General features: G+C 35.7%; 3 protein-coding genes across 3 annotated transcripts in view; 1 reads left to right on the top strand and 2 right to left on the bottom strand.

Annotated features, from left to right (window-relative positions):
- LOC125665824 (vacuolar-sorting protein SNF8-like) overlaps positions 1–2380 on the bottom strand; it is a 15286-nt gene extending 12906 nt beyond the window's left edge. Inside the window, exons 1-4 of the mRNA XM_056151002.1 lie at positions 2298–2380; positions 2100–2178; positions 620–670; positions 1–50 (exon numbers count right to left, since the gene is read on the bottom strand). The exon at positions 1–50 is cut by the window's left edge and continues 89 nt beyond it. Coding sequence (XP_056006977.1) covers positions 1–50; positions 620–670; positions 2100–2150 — 152 coding nt within the window. The 5' untranslated portion in view covers positions 2151–2178; positions 2298–2380. The remainder of the gene's footprint in view (positions 51–619; positions 671–2099; positions 2179–2297) is intronic.
- A 5785-nt stretch (positions 2381–8165) lies between these two features.
- Positions 8166–13106, bottom strand: LOC125665818 (sperm-associated antigen 6). Its single transcript, XM_048898707.2, has 9 exons — positions 12991–13106; positions 12071–12333; positions 11700–11883; positions 11237–11442; positions 10818–10991; positions 10341–10493; positions 9742–9933; positions 9239–9501; positions 8166–8782 (listed from the first exon to the last, which is right to left on the bottom strand). The coding sequence occupies exons 1-9, from the start codon at positions 13013–13015 to the stop codon at positions 8716–8718; spliced, it is 1527 nt and encodes a 508-aa protein (XP_048754664.1). The 5' UTR covers positions 13016–13106; the 3' UTR covers positions 8166–8715.
- Positions 13107–13284: 178 nt separating this feature from the next.
- Positions 13285–17634, top strand: LOC125665825 (CDGSH iron-sulfur domain-containing protein 3, mitochondrial-like). The gene is made up of 3 exons (XM_048898724.2): positions 13285–13373; positions 15039–15224; positions 17321–17634. The coding sequence occupies exons 1-3, from the start codon at positions 13308–13310 to the stop codon at positions 17507–17509; spliced, it is 441 nt and encodes a 146-aa protein (XP_048754681.1). The 5' UTR covers positions 13285–13307; the 3' UTR covers positions 17510–17634.
- The last annotated feature ends 285 nt before the right edge of the window (positions 17635–17919 follow it).

The following is a 17919-nucleotide window of genomic DNA, read 5'->3' as shown; positions in this document are numbered from 1 at the left end:
ACAGCAAACTCCTCCAGATTCACCTTAAACATCTCCATCTGTTTGGCCATCTACAGTCAAAATCAGGTTGTAATGTTATCATAACGACAACATCTGTTTATAACAAAGAAAGAATGGTAACCTTATTTTAGCCCCACCTCATGCTATCCTTGTTAGATCCACCCCTTGTTTCTATGGTTATGCAAACAATTACTACACAAAGTCTATAAATTTCTTGATTTTCCACATTACAATAATTTTCTATTATTAAAGTTTTTTGTAAAGTTTTACAGGACATGAATAATGATATAATTGTTTTTTATGCAAACCTGTGAAAGCTTGTAATGTCTTGAAGCATTACTCCAACAAAACAATAGTTTTGTTTTCAAGTAACAAATCCACCCTTTATCAGTAAAAAATTCCTATATTGATGAGTTTCAAATAATGAGAAAAAAGTTTTACATTCCATTATGGCATTGAATATGTAATTGAAATTGGAATAATTTACTTTCATAATTCCTTTACAAAAATACCCACAGTGTACAAACTCGATATTTTTCTTATCATGTTAACAATAAACAATCCTAATACATGTATTGGTTTGCTAAGACTGGTCAGCTGATTCTAGACCTGTTCTTACCTGTGCCAACTGATTCTGTTCCAACTCATTGCCCTTGTTTTTGTAGCGAGCCTGAAACAAAAATTTTAAGATTTGAAACTATATCACTTCTGTTTCGTGTCTGTGCAGGATTGTGGTGATTTCTTCCAATAATTGTTAAGAACAGTATACCATTTCTTAGTAGTAACAATCCTTGTAATTGAGGGGGACAATAAACTTGCTATTGTCCGAATAGTCAGTAAATAGGTGTTTTATTATACCGAAGTAGACTTTACTTGTGTCAGACATACCAAAGTGAAGTAAACTAACATTCGGCATTAGCCTAGATGGAATCGACCGAGGTGATCCGAGTGGTAAACTAATACGGGACTTTCGAGATACGGATCCACTCTGACTTTTATCGCGCGTTGAACGTAATTGTAGGGCATGTCACTTCCGGATTACAATAACCACTAAGTAAACAAACATGGAATATTTCAATTGCTATCAATTTCCTGCATTTAAATGCTATCTTTGAAAGAAAGGAATCACTACAACCATTTTAAAGGAAAATACAATTGATTAAATTATGCGAGTCGGCGCGGGAAATAAATCTAGAGCACATCTTGATGATATCGGTAAAACTTCACGCCTTGCATCCAATGGTGCGCGTCTAAATACGCCTTTTCCCTTCCATCTAATTTACACCCAAGTACTAAGCACCAATAATGACTTGGATCGTCATCGTGGGACTGTGCATAGCTCTTTACGGACCGTCATTTAGCGAAACACCATATGTATCGATGTCAACTTTGCCCTACAATTGGTTATTATCACGTGACCGTGGCGTATAAACGTCAAATATAATCGGTCGTTCCGGCATATCCCGAAAGTTCCGTATTAGAGTTATCAGACTTTGACGTAACCGAAAAGAAAATGCGGGAAAATATAGCATCCAGTAAATAGTTTCGAGACTATTTCCCTAGGGTGAGATAGTTCAGAAACTATTTCACGGCTAGCGTTATCCAGAAGAAATAGCAAATTTATTCACGTAACATTTATATAGTAAAAACATTCTGAGGTATAATAATCAGTAATATCTCACTATATGACTATTGGGGAAGTGTTCAGTCTGAAACATGATAATCAGTAATATTGGGGAAGTGTTCAGTCTGATAAAGGATAATCAGTAATATCTCACTATATGACTATTGGGGAAGTGTTCAGTCTGATAAAGGATAATTCTAATCAGTGTGGCTAAGAGTCAGAGGAAACTTGGAACTAAAAATAGTAATACAAAAGTCCTTCCATACTTAGATTAGTCAATATCAATAAATGTAGGGGTTGGTCGGTCGGAGAGTAGAGGGGGAAACAGGTTGGAAGAATCTCCGAGTTACCTCTGATCAACATGATCACATACCTTACCATAAGATGTAAAGCTTGTGTGATTAGACCTTAATACTCTCTAGCCCTTTAACGAACATTACTCTTCAATGTCTTAAAACATTTTGTGCCATGTTACCTGAGCTAGAGATTTGTTTCTCGCTGCTGCTACTCCAACTCCTCGTCTCATTTTCAGGTTATCGCTTCCGTTTTAGAAACTACAAAAAATGTAAAGAAAAGAACCCATAACGGCTACAATCTTTGTAGACGAAATAATAACAAACTGAAACGAAGGTAACGGAACAAGTACATAGAAATTATTAAGACAATGACAAACCCAAGACAAAACTTGTCAGACTTTGGGCTGGTCTACAAGTCTGACCAAAATGTAGCTCTTCCTGCTTATTCTCCAGGGGCGGATCCAGGAATTGCGGTGGGGAGAGGGGGCGCAATTTTTTTATGAGGCAGGTGGTATGGGGACCGCCTTGGTGCCCCCAGTGGGTTCAAGCTCCTGGATTTTACAGATTTTATAGGGCTTGAAATATGTCTCCCATGTAGTAATTTTTACTATTTTCTGTCATTTTTAATGAGGTGAAATTAATAAAATGACGCAAATTAAGGCGTTTTGGAAAAAATGTAAGTTCTCCCAATAAAAGTAATTCAGTAAATCAAAAGATTTTGTAATTTATTCCTTCGAGAGTGGAAGAAATTATTGCTTCTTTTATCGTTGATTTACCTTGAATTGGGGGGGGGGGGGGGGGGGGGGGGACATGCTGCTCCCCCCCCCCCCCTTAAATCCGCCACTGTTCTCCATTCTACAATTTAGAATTATAGCCTGAATTATAATCATGAATTCACTATAATCTTATTACATTACTAGTCCGTTATTTTCTAGGTACCACAGCGGCAGTCCTAATTACTTTTTCTATATATTCAGGCAGACATATATTACACTGTATACACATGTCTCTGACTCCGGGTATTATCTAGGCGTACCCTCGTATACTCTAAATCGTCCATTTGCTATTAAACTAAATATATAAATAAATTTGAATTGAATAACGACAACATATAAAATTTCATAATATTGACAACGAAAACAAATAAAGATGATTTTCTCCATACGCTATTTTCTTATGTCATGCACCTTTCTCGTCTGCCGACACCGGAAAAACCACACATTACACATGTCCAGTATTATTTTTTTTTCCACCCGCAAACTATAGAAGTCCTAGCTCCCTCCAAATCCCCAAACCCTCACATGTAAATGGCTGATGGGAGCCATTCGTTCTGAAACTTCCGATCGTTGAAAGCAGTAACCTGAAATCAAGGTGATTCGATTCGTGTATATTTGATTTAGACTGTTTTATTTTATGGACGAATGAAAATAACGAATAATGATCAATCTTATTATTTAGAATACAAATTTAAGAGAAGGACAAACACGAACCCTTGGACACACCAGAGGTGGGATCAGGAGCGTAGTGGGATCAGGAGCGTAGGAGTAAGCTTTGCTCCCTGTTGTCGTTATAAAATTATAAAGTATACAAAATTAAGAGAAAGGCACTCTAGATAGTATTCTCTCATAGAATGAGGGCGGAATTTATCCTGTGTAATATTCTATATGTAAGATAATTTAATACTTGAATAGCGTGTCATGATACATTCTATAATGTAATTTTGTTTTCAGCAAACTATATTCCCCCCCTACATTTATAATTAAATCTTAAAATTGAGTATTTCGCATTAAAAAAATTAAATTTGCAGGAGGGGGTTGTTGTTCCATACCACTGGAGTGAAAGAATGGCCCCCTTTCCGATACCCTAATTTGAACCTTCATGGGTCAGTGGAAGGCCCAGACTTCAGGTAAACCAATACAATGGATCTAATTACATTTGTATAGAAGTAAATACTACTGGTTTTCTGGGTTTTTTTTTAAATTTAACACACAGTTGCTAAAATGTTTCTACTTTTGTAGCCTGATCTTCCTTTTAGGTATTCTAATCATAAGTTACCCGTTGAGGAAGATCAGGTTGTTACGATGGTTGATTTTTCAGATAGGTTGAACAAGCTTTAATTTGTAACCTTAGAACAATTAAAAACGAAATCCATTTCAATGTAGTTGTAAAGCTGCGTGGTATTAAGAATTCAAAAAATGGGCTGATCGTTTATTCCTTGAAAAGGATGAAACAATTGTCGAGTGTCCTCTTATTTACAAATTCAATATGATATATCACAGCGTCTGGTAATAAATAAAAAAAAAGGTAAGAAAGCTGCAATAAATGAAAAAAAAGGTAAGGAAATGTAATAGATAAAAGAGGAAATGCAATGCATAAATAAATAGGTATGTAAGGAAATGGATAAAAAGGTAAGGAAATGTAAGAAATAGAAAGGTAAGGAAAAGTAATAGATGAAATGAAAAGTAAAAAAATGTAATGGATAAAAAGAAAAGTAAGGAGATGTAATTGAAAAAAAGGTGAGGAAATGTGATAAATTGAAAGGTAAGAAAATGCAATAATTAAGAATGAAGGTACACATGTAATGAAATATCTGCAAGAAAAGAAATGTTATATACCTTTTTAATTCAGTGTTGGAAACATTCAACAATTTAATTGATTTATCATATACACATGTACATCATGACATCGTTGCTAGTCATGGTTTCTGAGACCGGTATAGTACCTATATCCTACATTTGATGTAGTGTAAAGTACTAAACGGAAACAATAGGCGTGGCTAAAATTGCAACGATGCCTGTACATAAAATATGTCAGTTATGTTGCTTAAAGTTCTTGAAAATAAACCCCCCCCCCCCCCTGCATCACTGTGCTTATTGTAAGTGACACATTCACGTATTACAGCCAAACATGATTACAAAATAATGTAGCGAACCTCCAGGGCTAGCAAAAACAGTTCTTTATAACCAAATTTCATTATGCAGTAAAACATAGTTATAGTGAACATCCAGGGCCAGCAAAAACAGTTCATTATAACCAAACTTTAATATACAGTAAACATATAGTGAACCTCCAGGGCTAGCAAAAACAGTTCATTATAACCAAATTTCATTATACAGTAAAACACAGTTATAGCAAACCTCCAGGGCCAGCAAAAAACAGTTCTTTATATCCAAACTTTATTATACAGTTAAACACAGTTATAGCGAACCTCCAGGGCCAGCAAAAACAGTTCTTTATAACCAAACTTTAATATACAGTAAAACATAAAGTGAACTTCCAGGGCTAGCAAAAACAGTTCTCTGTAACCAAATTTCATTATACAGTAAAACATAGTTATAGCGAACCTCCAGGGCCAGCGAAAAACAGTTCTTTATAACCAAACTTTATTATACTGTGAGCCATACACAGTTACAGTAAACCTCCAAGGCCAGTAAAAAACAGTTCTTTATATGCAAACTTTATTATACAGTAAAACACAGTTATAACGAACCTCCAGGACCAGCAAAAACAGTTATCTATAACCAAACTTCATTATACAGTAAAACACAGTTATAGTAAACCTCCAAGGCCAGCGAAAAATAGTTCTTTATAACCAAACTTTATTATCCAATGCAATTTTCGTTGGTCTTCTTTCATAGGGGGTAAGTCACTTCACAATAAGCCTGGATTTGTAATAAGTGCGTTATATGTATGTTCTACTGTACTTGCATGTAAACACCACATAAGTCAGTGGTATGCTGCCTATAATGCGATGCATTTCTCTCCACGGATCAGCTTTATGAACATTCAATTCTTACTAGAAATTACAGTTACTGTATTATGTTCAGGAAAATCTATGCTTCAATACTGATCTGAGAAATTGGATTCTAGAACTTGACCAAAAAAAAAAAAAAAAAACCAACAAAAAAAAAAAAGAAAAAAAAGAAAAGAAAAAAAGAACAAGAGATGTTTGTAAAACACATATGCCCCCCATGGTGCAAAATTAAAAAAGGATTATACACACACACCATTTAATTGAGAGTATTATCATCAATTCAAAATATTGAGCAGACAATATTTTCCTATGTCAAGAGTGGATCTAAAATCAATAGGGGTCATCAACTCCTGAAGATGTACCAGTGTACCAAGTTTGATGTCTGTCAAGCCAAGGGTTCTCAAGATATTGAACGGACAGTATATTCCTATGTCCAGTTTGACCCTTGACCTTTGACCATGTGACCTAAAAATCAATACAAGTCATCTTCTCCTGAAGATGTACCAGTGTATCAAGTTTGATGTCAGGGTTCTCAAGATATTGAGTGGACAGTATATTCCTATATCCAGTTTGACCCTTGACCACGCGACCTCAAAATCAATAGGTGTCATCTTCTCCTGATGATGTACCAGTGTACCAAGTTTAATGTCTGTCCAACAAAGGGTTCTCAAGATATTGAGCAGACAGTATATTTCAATGTCCAGTTTGACCCTTGACCTTTGACAATGTGATCTGCAAATCAATAGGGGTCATCTTCTCCTGAAAATGTACCAGTGTACCAAGTTTGATATCTGTTAAGCAAAGGGTTTTCAAGATATTGAGCGAACAGTATATTCCAATGTCCAGTTTGACCCTTGACCTTTGACCATGTGACCTCAATTCAATAGGGATCATCTTCTTCTAAAGATGTGCCAGTGTACCAAGTTTGATGTCTGTCAAGCAAAGGATTCTTGAGACATTGAGTGGTCAATATATTTCTATGTCCAGTTTGACCCTTGACCAGGTGACCTCAAAATCAATAGGGGTAATCTACTCCTTAAAATGTACCAGTGTACCAAGTTTGATGTCTGTCAAGCAAAGTGTTCTCAAGATATTGAACAGACAGTATATTCCTATGTCCAGTTTGACCCTTAACCTTTGACCATGTGACCTTAAATTCAATAAGGGTCATCAACTCCTGAAGATGTACCAGTGTACCAAGTTTGATGTCTGTCAAGCAAAGACTTCTCAAGATATTGAGCGGACAGCATATTCCAATGTCCAGTTTGACCCTTGACCTTTGACCATGTGACATCAAAATCAATACGAGTCATCTTCTTCTAAAGATATACCAGTGTACCAAGTTTGATGTCTGTCAAGCAAAGGATTCTTGAAACATTGAGTGGTCAATATATTCCTATGTCCAGCTTGACCCTTGACTTTTGACCAGGTGACCTAAAATTCCATTAGGGTCATCTACTCCTAGGATGTACCAGTGTACCAAGTTTGATATCTGTCAAGCAAAGGGTTCTCAGGATATTGAGCGGACATTATATTCCTATGTCCAGAGTAGGTTGGCCCTTGAGCTTTAACCTTTTGACCTGAAAAACAATAGGGGTCCTCTTCTTTTCATAACCAACCCACATATGAAATATCATTACGATCAAGTGAATGGTTCTCAAGATATTGAGCGGACAACATGTGGTCTACCGACCGACCGACAGGTGCAAACCAATATGCCCCTCTTCTTTGAAGGGGGGCATAAAAAAAGAAGAAAATATGGGCATTAGTTCACTGGATACTCAACTTAAACTGAAATGCTTTGACTGGTGTACATATATCTGAAATGTTCTGATCAAATCTGTTTGGATTTTGTTGTTTTGGTATGTATAGAAAAACAAGTTGATTGAAAGATATGTAGTACATGCAGCTGTAGCATTCTCATCATCATCATTGTCATCTTCAATCATCATCATCTTAATCATCATCATCATTGTCATCTTCAATCATCATCACCTTAATCATCATCATCATTGTCATCTTCAATCATCATCATCTTAATCATCATCATCATTGTCATCATCTTAATCATCATCATCATTGTCATCTTAATCATCATCATCATTGTCACCTTCAATCATCATCACCTTAATCATCATCATCATTGTCATCATCTTAATCATCATCATCATTGTCATCTTCAATCATCATCATCTTAATCATCATCATCATTGTCATCTTCAATCATCATCATCTTAATCATCATCATCATTGTCATCATCTTAATCATCATCATCATTGTCATCTTAATCATCATCATCATAATCATCATCATCATTGTCATCTTCAATCATCATCACCCTAATCATCATCATCATTGTCATCTTCAATCATCATCATCTTAATCATCATCATCATTGTCATCTTCAATCATCATCATCTTAATCATCATATCATTTCACTCCGTCACAATATATATAGAGTGCTGTTAGTAACTATTAATAACTACAACTTAAATTTGAACAAAATTTAATAGATTTCAATGACAGGAAATATAGTTATAAACAGTAATGAAGTCATACATAATCCAATCAATATAGTTTGTATTAACTGTAAAGTGATGCTCAGTGTCCTAACACTAACAGTTATTTAATATTGCCGTAAAACATTATCTGATAAAAATTCTCCTTCCTGTGTTATTTCTTTGAAATAATATTCTCCCAAGTAAAACTACACATCATATATATATATATATATATATATATATATATATATATATAAATCTATAGTTTGATACATTGGAAAGTGTTTCAAAAAATTGATTATTACAATTTGTTGAGTTTCATAATAAAGAGTAATACTAATATAAATCTTGACATGCATCAAACTTTCATTAAGCACCCAAATAACATTTTGAGACGATATTTCAGACTTCTAGCATACAGAAAGGAAATTCTTCCATCTTCTCTTGTCACTATTTGTCCCATAAATTAAAGCAACCTTTTTGCACTTGTTTTGTGTCCTTTTTGCACTTGATGTTATGTCCTTTTTGCACTTGCTGTTTATTTACTGGGCTGGTACTGTTCTACTCGCTCTAGCAGGGTGTCGGAGTAACCAGGGGAGTAATACCTACAATAAAACACAGACAGTCAGACCCCAAAATAAAATGGACGTCTTGTTTGGAAAAGAATACTTTATTCCAGGAACAAACATCAATCTTGTTTGTTTTATGGGGGTGTATATGTGGTAATTAATCAGCAGAGCAGATTATGCAGAAATTAACAAATGTTTCCTTCCTTATGTCTCCAATAATAACAATAACTTACACTATTCCTTTATACGTTTAAAATTCATATTTTGTAATATATAGGTTTAGGTTTTTTTAAATAAGTTTAAAGACCATGATAAAAAATAAAACATTGAACACAGAACATTGGAACAGCATATCTTTATTGCTGTCACAATGTTGGCAAATGCACAACTGCAGAAAAATTTCAAAAAACGAGTTGGGAATGGATCAGATTCAAATCCTTGAACAATGAAGAATGCAGCAGTTTAAAAGTAGACGTATTAGACATCACTTACTTGACAATTTCCTCTGGGTAGCAGTTATTGATTGTGTTGATGTATTCGGCGAGGGCAGACCCAGGTTCAGCCTTGATTTCTTGTATTTTCTTAAGTCCAGCACTGGTGACAAACAGACGCCTGGCTTTGGAGTCATGTGGTAAAACTTTGCTGAACTGTCCAACGACATGTTTGAGGATATTTGGTGGTGCATCGTGAAGAAGTGGTTCCAGCGCTGGAAGGTGGACACATTTCTGTAGTATGTTCTTCAGGGCTTTCTTGCTCTGAATGAGGAAAAAAATCATGGATGTGAATATATAATTTTTGATGAATTGGAACTCTATTTGTTTGAGATTGATATCCTTTACATGCTTGATTAATTGCATGATGACTTTTTTTTATATGGCCATAATATAGTAATATAATATAGTACGATACTTGCAACCCATTTAAGATCATTATGAGTATGACCATGCAATCTTTTCTCTTCAAGTATTCAGTTCATGTGACCTTGACCTACTGACCTTTGTCTGTAGATCTTCTGATGCATCTGCTCTGAGGTAACACTGTAGTAACTTGGGTAACACGTTGGCGACTGCCACTGCCTTTGCGTGTTCGGGAGTGTGCCGACCTATCTGTCCTAACGCCCACGCCGCCGCTGCTTGAATGTGATCCTCTGGTTCTTCAGACAAGGCAATTGCAAGCTGGACCACTCCCTGTAAATTAATTCAATTATGTTACTTATTTTTTACAGATCAATTTTATTTAGCAAGATGTGAGATCCTCTAATGCAGTGATATGTAATTTGTGATTCAACACATTTATATCATTTACAGCTGTACAGTGCTATAACAGGCAATTTTTATTTTACTGACTTCAGCTGTAAATACCTGCCATAATTACTTTAAACCACTCAGTTCAATTTAATCTCAGTTTACAAACATTAAAATAAAGAGTTGTCTCCCTTAAAATCTACAGAACACTTTACTACATATAACTGTACTTCAGAGTGAAATTTTGAATACTGTATTAGAATAAATTCTAATATATCCACAGCATATTTTCATTTGTTGGTTTTACAGTTTTTCATATCCTTAATCTGAGATGAGCAATTCATTTATACCTTTGACACAATGACGGCCATTGCCAGATTTTCTGAATGAGCAGCGACATATCCCAACATCATGATTCCTGGTAGTCGTATGTTTCCTTTCGATTCTCCCACATAGTCCACGACAGCAGCCACACCCCCTGCATTCACAATCAGCTGAGCCAACTGTACAGTACAAAAATAGAAAAAATCACAGCTAGAGTACAAATTCTTCAATCTAACTTAACCACAAAATAGCACAAATCATATAATATATATGTGCATATATAGCTGTACCATAAACATTTGCCTGTACAATTACATGTTGATGAGGTAGAAAATTTTGCATTTCTTTTTTCTCCTAACAAATTTACAAGAAACTGGACAAAGCCATTCAAATGTTAGTTCAATGATCAACTCATAATAGGATACTTGTCATTTCTTTTTTCTTTTAAACACTGCATATATTGAGTACATCAAACATTTGACAACAGTGAGCAGAACATGTACCTCTGGTGTGTGTTTAGCGATTTCTCGGATCAGGGTCGCAACATTTTTCTTGACATATTCGTCGGGGTCCTTCAGACAGGTCAATACCGCTGGGAAGATCTCTGCTTCCACTACCATTTCTGCAAGGTCGACTGAATGTTTGGAAATCTGACTAAGGGCTGAGAAAACTTGACGCTGTGGGAAAAAAACAACATTTCCAACTTATTTCAGATTGCATAATTATTAAACTTTCCTCATGAAAATGATTTCCATAAATCTCCTTTAAAAACCTGAACAGGTCTCATCTTTTCATGATTTTACTTTTTTATCTTAAAAGTCATGGTTTCATGTGAAATCAAAAGAGAAAAAACAAACCGATCTGTTAGTTCTCCTGCTTTAATGCAGTCATAAATTACTGAGAATTATTTCAGTCTATTAACCTTGAGTTTGGCATCTGGATTAAGAATCATCTGAGCAAGATGAGCGATGGCTCCTGCATCAACCACAGTCTGTGCTAGCTCTGGTGAGTGTTTGCAGATGTCACTGAGAGCTGATGCTGCGATCCTCTTTAGGGAGAGTTCTGGTTCCTGGATGCACAGAACCAGAAGGGGAACGGCACCAGCGTCTACCACAGCCTGAGCCAACTCTGTACAAAAGGAATAAATTATTTTAAAATACTCAAATTAAATATCATTCAACATTGGTGCATTTGTAGAGGTAGCAGCAAATTTTACAATCCTATTCAAACTTTTAATAATATATCTACATTATTGTTTTTGCAAAGCTCTCTTGCACAGCTGTGGAACTAAGTGGTTATTAGAAATAACCATGGACTTGTGCTTTAAGTTTGCACAGATATACATTGAAAAGGCACTAGACATTCTTTTATCTACATTCACACACCAGCATTGTGACGCGCTATGTATCCCAGAGCCCAGGCAGCAGATTCCTTTACTCCGGGGTCAAACTCTTCCAAACATATCACTAGAGCATCAAGGGCCCCACAATCCACCACAGACTGAGCAAGCTGGGGGGAGTGTTTAGCCACTGCCCTCAGGACAAATGCTGCAGCCTTCTTGTAGAATCTCTGGGAAAAAATATATATAATGGATTAATTGTATTGAGCTTTAAAACACAGAATTACCTAGTTTTCCCCAGATTACTATTACAAGATTGTCACTAATGTTCCTGATGTTAATGTTGAATTTCTTACTATAAAAGAATCTTAATAAGTTTAACAGTTAGTTTTTTTTGGGGGGGGGGGGGGATCTTACATTTTGTTCAGCCAGGGAGTAGACAAGCTGGGGAAGGATGTCTCCCTTGACAACAGCCTCTGCTAGATCATCATTGTAGTTGGCCAGTCTGCCCAGAGCCAAGGCCGCTGTCTGCTGGATTGTGGGCACAATGTCTAAAAGGAGTGGACGCAGAAGGGACATAACCCCTGCATTCTGAAGGGTTTCTATATTCTGGGGCCTGCTGGCTAACTCGGCCACAGTCTGAACAAACCCTGTCCTGGCCTTCTGATACTGCTCAAAAACTGCAATATAATATGCAGAATATATACATACATGTAAATATAATTCAATCTCAATAGATTCAGAAAGAGGTGGAGATAAACATGTCAGAGATATTTTATAGGCCCTGCATTCAGATGATATGATGAAATATAGAAATTTCGGAGCTTTAGAATATGGGCATGCATGTGCAATATGGAGTTAACACAATTATGATATTCTCCATCAGATTTCCTCAAAGTTGAGCTTGGTGAGCGACCCTATCTGGATTTTCAATAAATATAATAAATTTACAGTATGAATATGTTGGTTTCTCATTCAAAGTTAAAAAAGGACAAAGTACTGCACCTTAATTAAGTGGGGAATTAAAATCACGTATAGCCCTACACATTAATGGGGGAAAAGAGTCATTTAAAAAGGATAGATTTGTACTTAGCCAATAAGAAATCATATTGAAAAGAATTACAAAGTAACATAAGAATGTGTGGTTTTCATCTTTTCTCCCCCACTGAACCTGCAACAACACCCCTTTGTATTTTTATTTACATCTATCTCGATCAATGATCAACTAGCTATGGTCATCAGTCAAGTTCTATCACTTAATTTGTATCAACATAATAAATTCTATTACAAATTTTCAAAGATATATCACACAATCACGATAAAATGAATTTCTGTACCTTGCAAAACTTGTCTTTGGCTCATGTTTTCTTCTGATGTCCACAGCGCACTACAATAAATTGCTTAGTTCCACCGTTACTATGCGGTCGCTATGTCAAGCTGGTAACAATATAGTGGCGGGGTTAATAAACTGGTCCTCGGATCTTCCAAAATAAAAAATCGTGTGAATTTAATCTTAAAAACACAGAATTCAACACATATTTTGCACTTAAAATTTCATACATACTGCAATATTTGGAATTGCTTCATAAACACAGAATAAATTTCATGTTTATTTCTTTATTTACAATAACATCGTAACCGCGGAACTGTAACAATGGCGCTCTCCATGATTAAATTGCCGTCCTTGAGGAACGCTCAATTTTTTCGCCAATCTTACACGGTAACAAGCATCTGAATGTATTTTTATTCATTAAATGTATAGAAGAAGTTTTCCATGTGTACAAGCATCAATCAAAATATCTCAATCAAGCCAAATTTCGCATAGATTATGCGGGTCATAACGTGGGCACTGCACTTTAAATGACTTTTGACAGGGGGAGGTGGACTCTTCCCCCTTCTGCTCTTGTTAGACGTTTTTAGACACTATGTGTACCTTGATATCGAAAAAGTCAATTGTTTGTTTGCACTCTTAAGGTAGAGAATTCAGAACACAAATCTATGATCAGCACTTGGGTACAAACATGCCACCCTGCTGCTGTAGTGATGTATACAGGTCTAGTCCAAAGACTATTTCTACCTACGTAGCTACTTATAGTTACCTAGGTATTTAAACCTATTACAGGTAGCTATTTTTACCTACTTTTTCCTTAGCTTGCATTTCGTGGCCAAACGCAGGAATGGTGCAATATGGTGTGTACCAAATTCCTTGATTCACTTACACTGACGATGAATACCACAAAAATATTGGACAAAATATGATTACTTTCTAACCTTTCAAATTTGCATCAATAACTGCACCCAGTTCCATTTTTTAGGAGCTTAGGACCAAAGCTACTTGATAAGAAGTCTAGAATGTCTTACAAATCTGTATTAATGTTAAGGTTTACTTTCATGCATTTTTACATTAAAGGTTTTTAGGGCAATTTTTCATGCATTTCCTCTATATTCTCCACCCTCGTAAAGTATTCAAAGTTACACTCCGAATTTTGCAGTGCACATCCACAACATGATACATAAAACGACTGACCTGTTTAAAAGATGCCCCTTAATTATCATTCATTTATATTTTCAAAGACAGGTAAAAGTAGGTAGAAGTAGCCACTTTAAGTAGGTTTAAATACCTAGGTAGCTTTTGATAGCTATGTAGGTAGAAATAGTTTTTGTACTGGACCTGGTATATACTTATAGCATGATAACAATTATAGATGTGCTAAAGTAGTGATGTATATATACTTATAGCATGGTAACAATTATAGATGTGCTAAAGTAGTGATGTAGATACTAACCTATATAGCATGGTAACAATTATAGATGTGCTAAAGTAATCTCAGCGAGATTCGTCGAGGCTGGATATTTGGACTGACGCCTCTTCCGAATCTCAGACCAGTGTCACACAAAGTGATTCGGGACGTTTGTAACGGCTTCAAAAATAGCCAACTTTATTTACTGTGGGATTTACACTATGTAAAGGTAAGAAATGCATGTTTCATTGTGATAGGGAGTTAATAGGATGTCTAAGGCGAAAAGCTGAAGCGGACAAGAAATTCATTTTAACCCATTTTAATTGCAACAAGCGGCCGAAGTTCAGGCAAGATTTCCTGAATCACTTTGTGTGACACTGGTCTGAGATTCGGAAGAGGCGTCAGTCCAAATATCCAGCCTCGACGAATCTCGCTGAGATTAGTGCTAAAGTAGTCATGTTAATAATTGTAGCATGGTAACAGTAGGTAGTGTAAGCAACATGAAGTTAGGGGAGGGCCTCAGGGGGTTGATGAATTCCTTTATATTCAGTTTTTAAAATGTTTTCCATCATTTAGATAAGAATATCATTGAATTACAAATTGTAAGAAGAAATTTAATCAGATGGCAATGCCTTTCTTTTCAGTGTTTAATGGTGGTTCGTCATAAATATTTCAAGAAAGGAGAACACGCAGAGGGTAGTGTTTATAAGGACTACGAGAATGAAGTATTGAATGTAAAGGGAAAAATCTACGATAAAAAGCCAGCAAAGGTGGACCTTAAGCCGGGAAAGAAATATTTCTGGTGTGCATGCGGTTACGGACATTCACAGGTTAACAAATCTCTCACCTCTTCAAATTGTAAATTCATATTGAAATCAGATGAATTTTTGAACAACTGATATGCTGAGGCAGACAGCTGTATTTATGTATTTTGTATGAATGGATATACAGAAACCGCACTGTGAAGGTAGTAGTGGTTGTACAGAAACCGCACTGTGAAGGTATTAATGGTTGTACAGAAACCACACTGTGAAGGTAGTAGTGGTTGAAGAAAATGAAAAGGTGGTGAGGAAAACCATGCTGGCTGACCCTTCATCCCACCCACTTCATTTAACTTTGAAACAGTCCATATGATTAGGCCAAGACAAATAGTAGAGGAGCAGATTTACTAGTCAAATGTCAATTAAATTGGTGTTTGTCATGTCTGTTTATGATATCCATGTATATAAATGAGGATCAGTGTTTCATGCGAGTATAATGTTTTTCTTTTGTTAGAAGTAATTTTGAATAATGATAACCTTTCTATTGATAGCTAGGCAACATTTAAGCAATGCAAAATTGCTATTCATCTTTATAGCAATTTTCTTAAAATTTTGGTGAATTTGAATGATATTCAGACTGAAATGAATGGGTGATATTTGAGGTAAATAGTTAAAAAATAAAAACATTTTGAAGAAGATGACATTTTTTTTTTATTAGGATACGTACTTCACTTTGCCATAGAAATAATGCATTAGATTGAGAAGGGAGAGTGTTAGAAGAAAGGTTTTCCTCTTTTGTGAGGGATATGACTTGTAAACAACTGATATTTAATTGTATTAAAGCTTTTAGAGTTAATAACAATAGACAAGAGTACTTCAAAGGTTCTCTTTACATTGTATACAATTGTTATATGACTTGATTTACTTGTATAAACGTTAGCACCACACCAGACTAAAGGTTTAAACCCTGACACACAAGAAAGTGTATTCCCTATTGTGAAAGCACTGCATTTCTCTTCTATTTCATGATAAGGTGAATGAAAAAGTGTGCAGCAATTTTTCCTCTCCATTGAAAAGCTATAAAAAAATTTACATGAAGATATTTCACCTATGGTCATCCTCAATGTACATAATTTTCTTTAATAAGAAAAAAGGGTTCAGTATTTTGATTTTTTCCACTAAATGAAAAAATTCAATCTATTTTCCATTGTGAATGGCGCAGGATATCAAGCCATGAGTAGGTACTAATAATCCCTGTTTGGGGGGGGGGGGGGGGGGTTAGCTCATTGAGCCAAAAACTCAATAATATGAGGGTTTCTGATCAAAACTTTCCGTTGTTGTAAAATTTTCATCATCTTCTTCAGAACCATCTCGCCAATTTTAACCAAACTTGGTGCAAAGCATCCTTGGGTGAAGGTGATTCAAATTTTTCAAATGACGGCCAATGTCCTTCTCCAAGGGGAAATAATTATGGTGAAATAGAGAAAATACAGTGACAAATTTTAAAATTCTTCTTCTCCAGAACCAGCAGGCTATAATTTCAATCAAACTTGGTACAAATTATCCTTGGTTGAAGGGGATTCAAGTTTATTCAAATGAAAGGCTATGCCCCCCTCAAAAGGCAGATATTCACAAAAATGCAACTATAGGGTGGAGTCATTTAAAAATCTTCTCTAGAACCACTGGGCCAAAAAAGTTCAAATTTATATTGGAAGTTTCCTGACATTGTGCAGATTCCAGTTTGTCAAATTCATGGCCTTTGGGGGTAGAGTGGGCCACAATAGAGAATCAGTTTTGCTTGAAAATATATCGGAAAAAGTCTTTATAACTCTTCTACTCAAGAACCAGTAATCCAGATAAGTTGAAGTTTACGTGGCAGCTTTGTGACATACATTATACAATGTAGTGCAGATTCATGTTTGTAAAAATCATGGCCCACGTGGGTAGGTTGGGGTCACAATAGGGGATCAAAATTTTACATGCAAATATATAGGGAAAATTTCAAATATGGGCCAAGGTCCCTTATATTCATGTTGCATTACAAATGTCACATCGGGCAGGGCATTCATGTCCTATGGACATATTTCTTGTTAATGTAAATCATTAATCATGTTCATCTTTAATCATGTTAATCGTTAATCATCTTAATTTCTAATGGTTTTCAGCCCCTCTGTGATGGGACGCACAAGACACTTGCAGAGCGGAAATGGACTAAAGTGAAATACAGGCCTATGGCTTTCCAGGTGGAAGAAGAAAAAACCTACTTCCTGTGTAACTGCAAACAAACTAGTAATCCACCATTTTGTGATGGGACTCATAGAGACCCCTCCATACAGGAGAAAATCAAAGGCTGACAATGATGATGGAATTCAATTCTGGCAAAATTAATTAGTCATTCATATTTGATTGTGATATTAAATGTTTTTGACAAAAAAGTATTAACATATCTTGAAGGTATATATAAAGTCATATTCTGATACAAGTGGTTTGTAATCTGCATTTTGATTGGGTAATATAATGAGCTTTGAATTATGATGTCATGGTAGAATAATGTAAAAGCATAGCATTAAAATAAACATTTTGTGGTGCATGAAAAGTGAAAATAATGAAGAGTGATCAATCTTATGTAACAGGAAGGGAGAAAATGCAACGGACCAGACCGGGATTCGAACCCAGGCCCCCTGAATCTCTAGTCAGGTGCTCTACCAACTGAGCTATCTAGCCACCGGCGATTGAACCCGACTGACCGCTACATTCCTCCCTC

Source organism: Ostrea edulis, chromosome 10 (assembly GCF_947568905.1).
Source record: "Ostrea edulis chromosome 10, xbOstEdul1.1, whole genome shotgun sequence".
Classification (NCBI taxonomy): Eukaryota; Metazoa; Mollusca; class Bivalvia; order Ostreida; family Ostreidae; genus Ostrea; species Ostrea edulis.
Note: the sequence above shows the minus strand (reverse complement) of the source record. Positions and strands in the feature narration are given on the sequence as shown.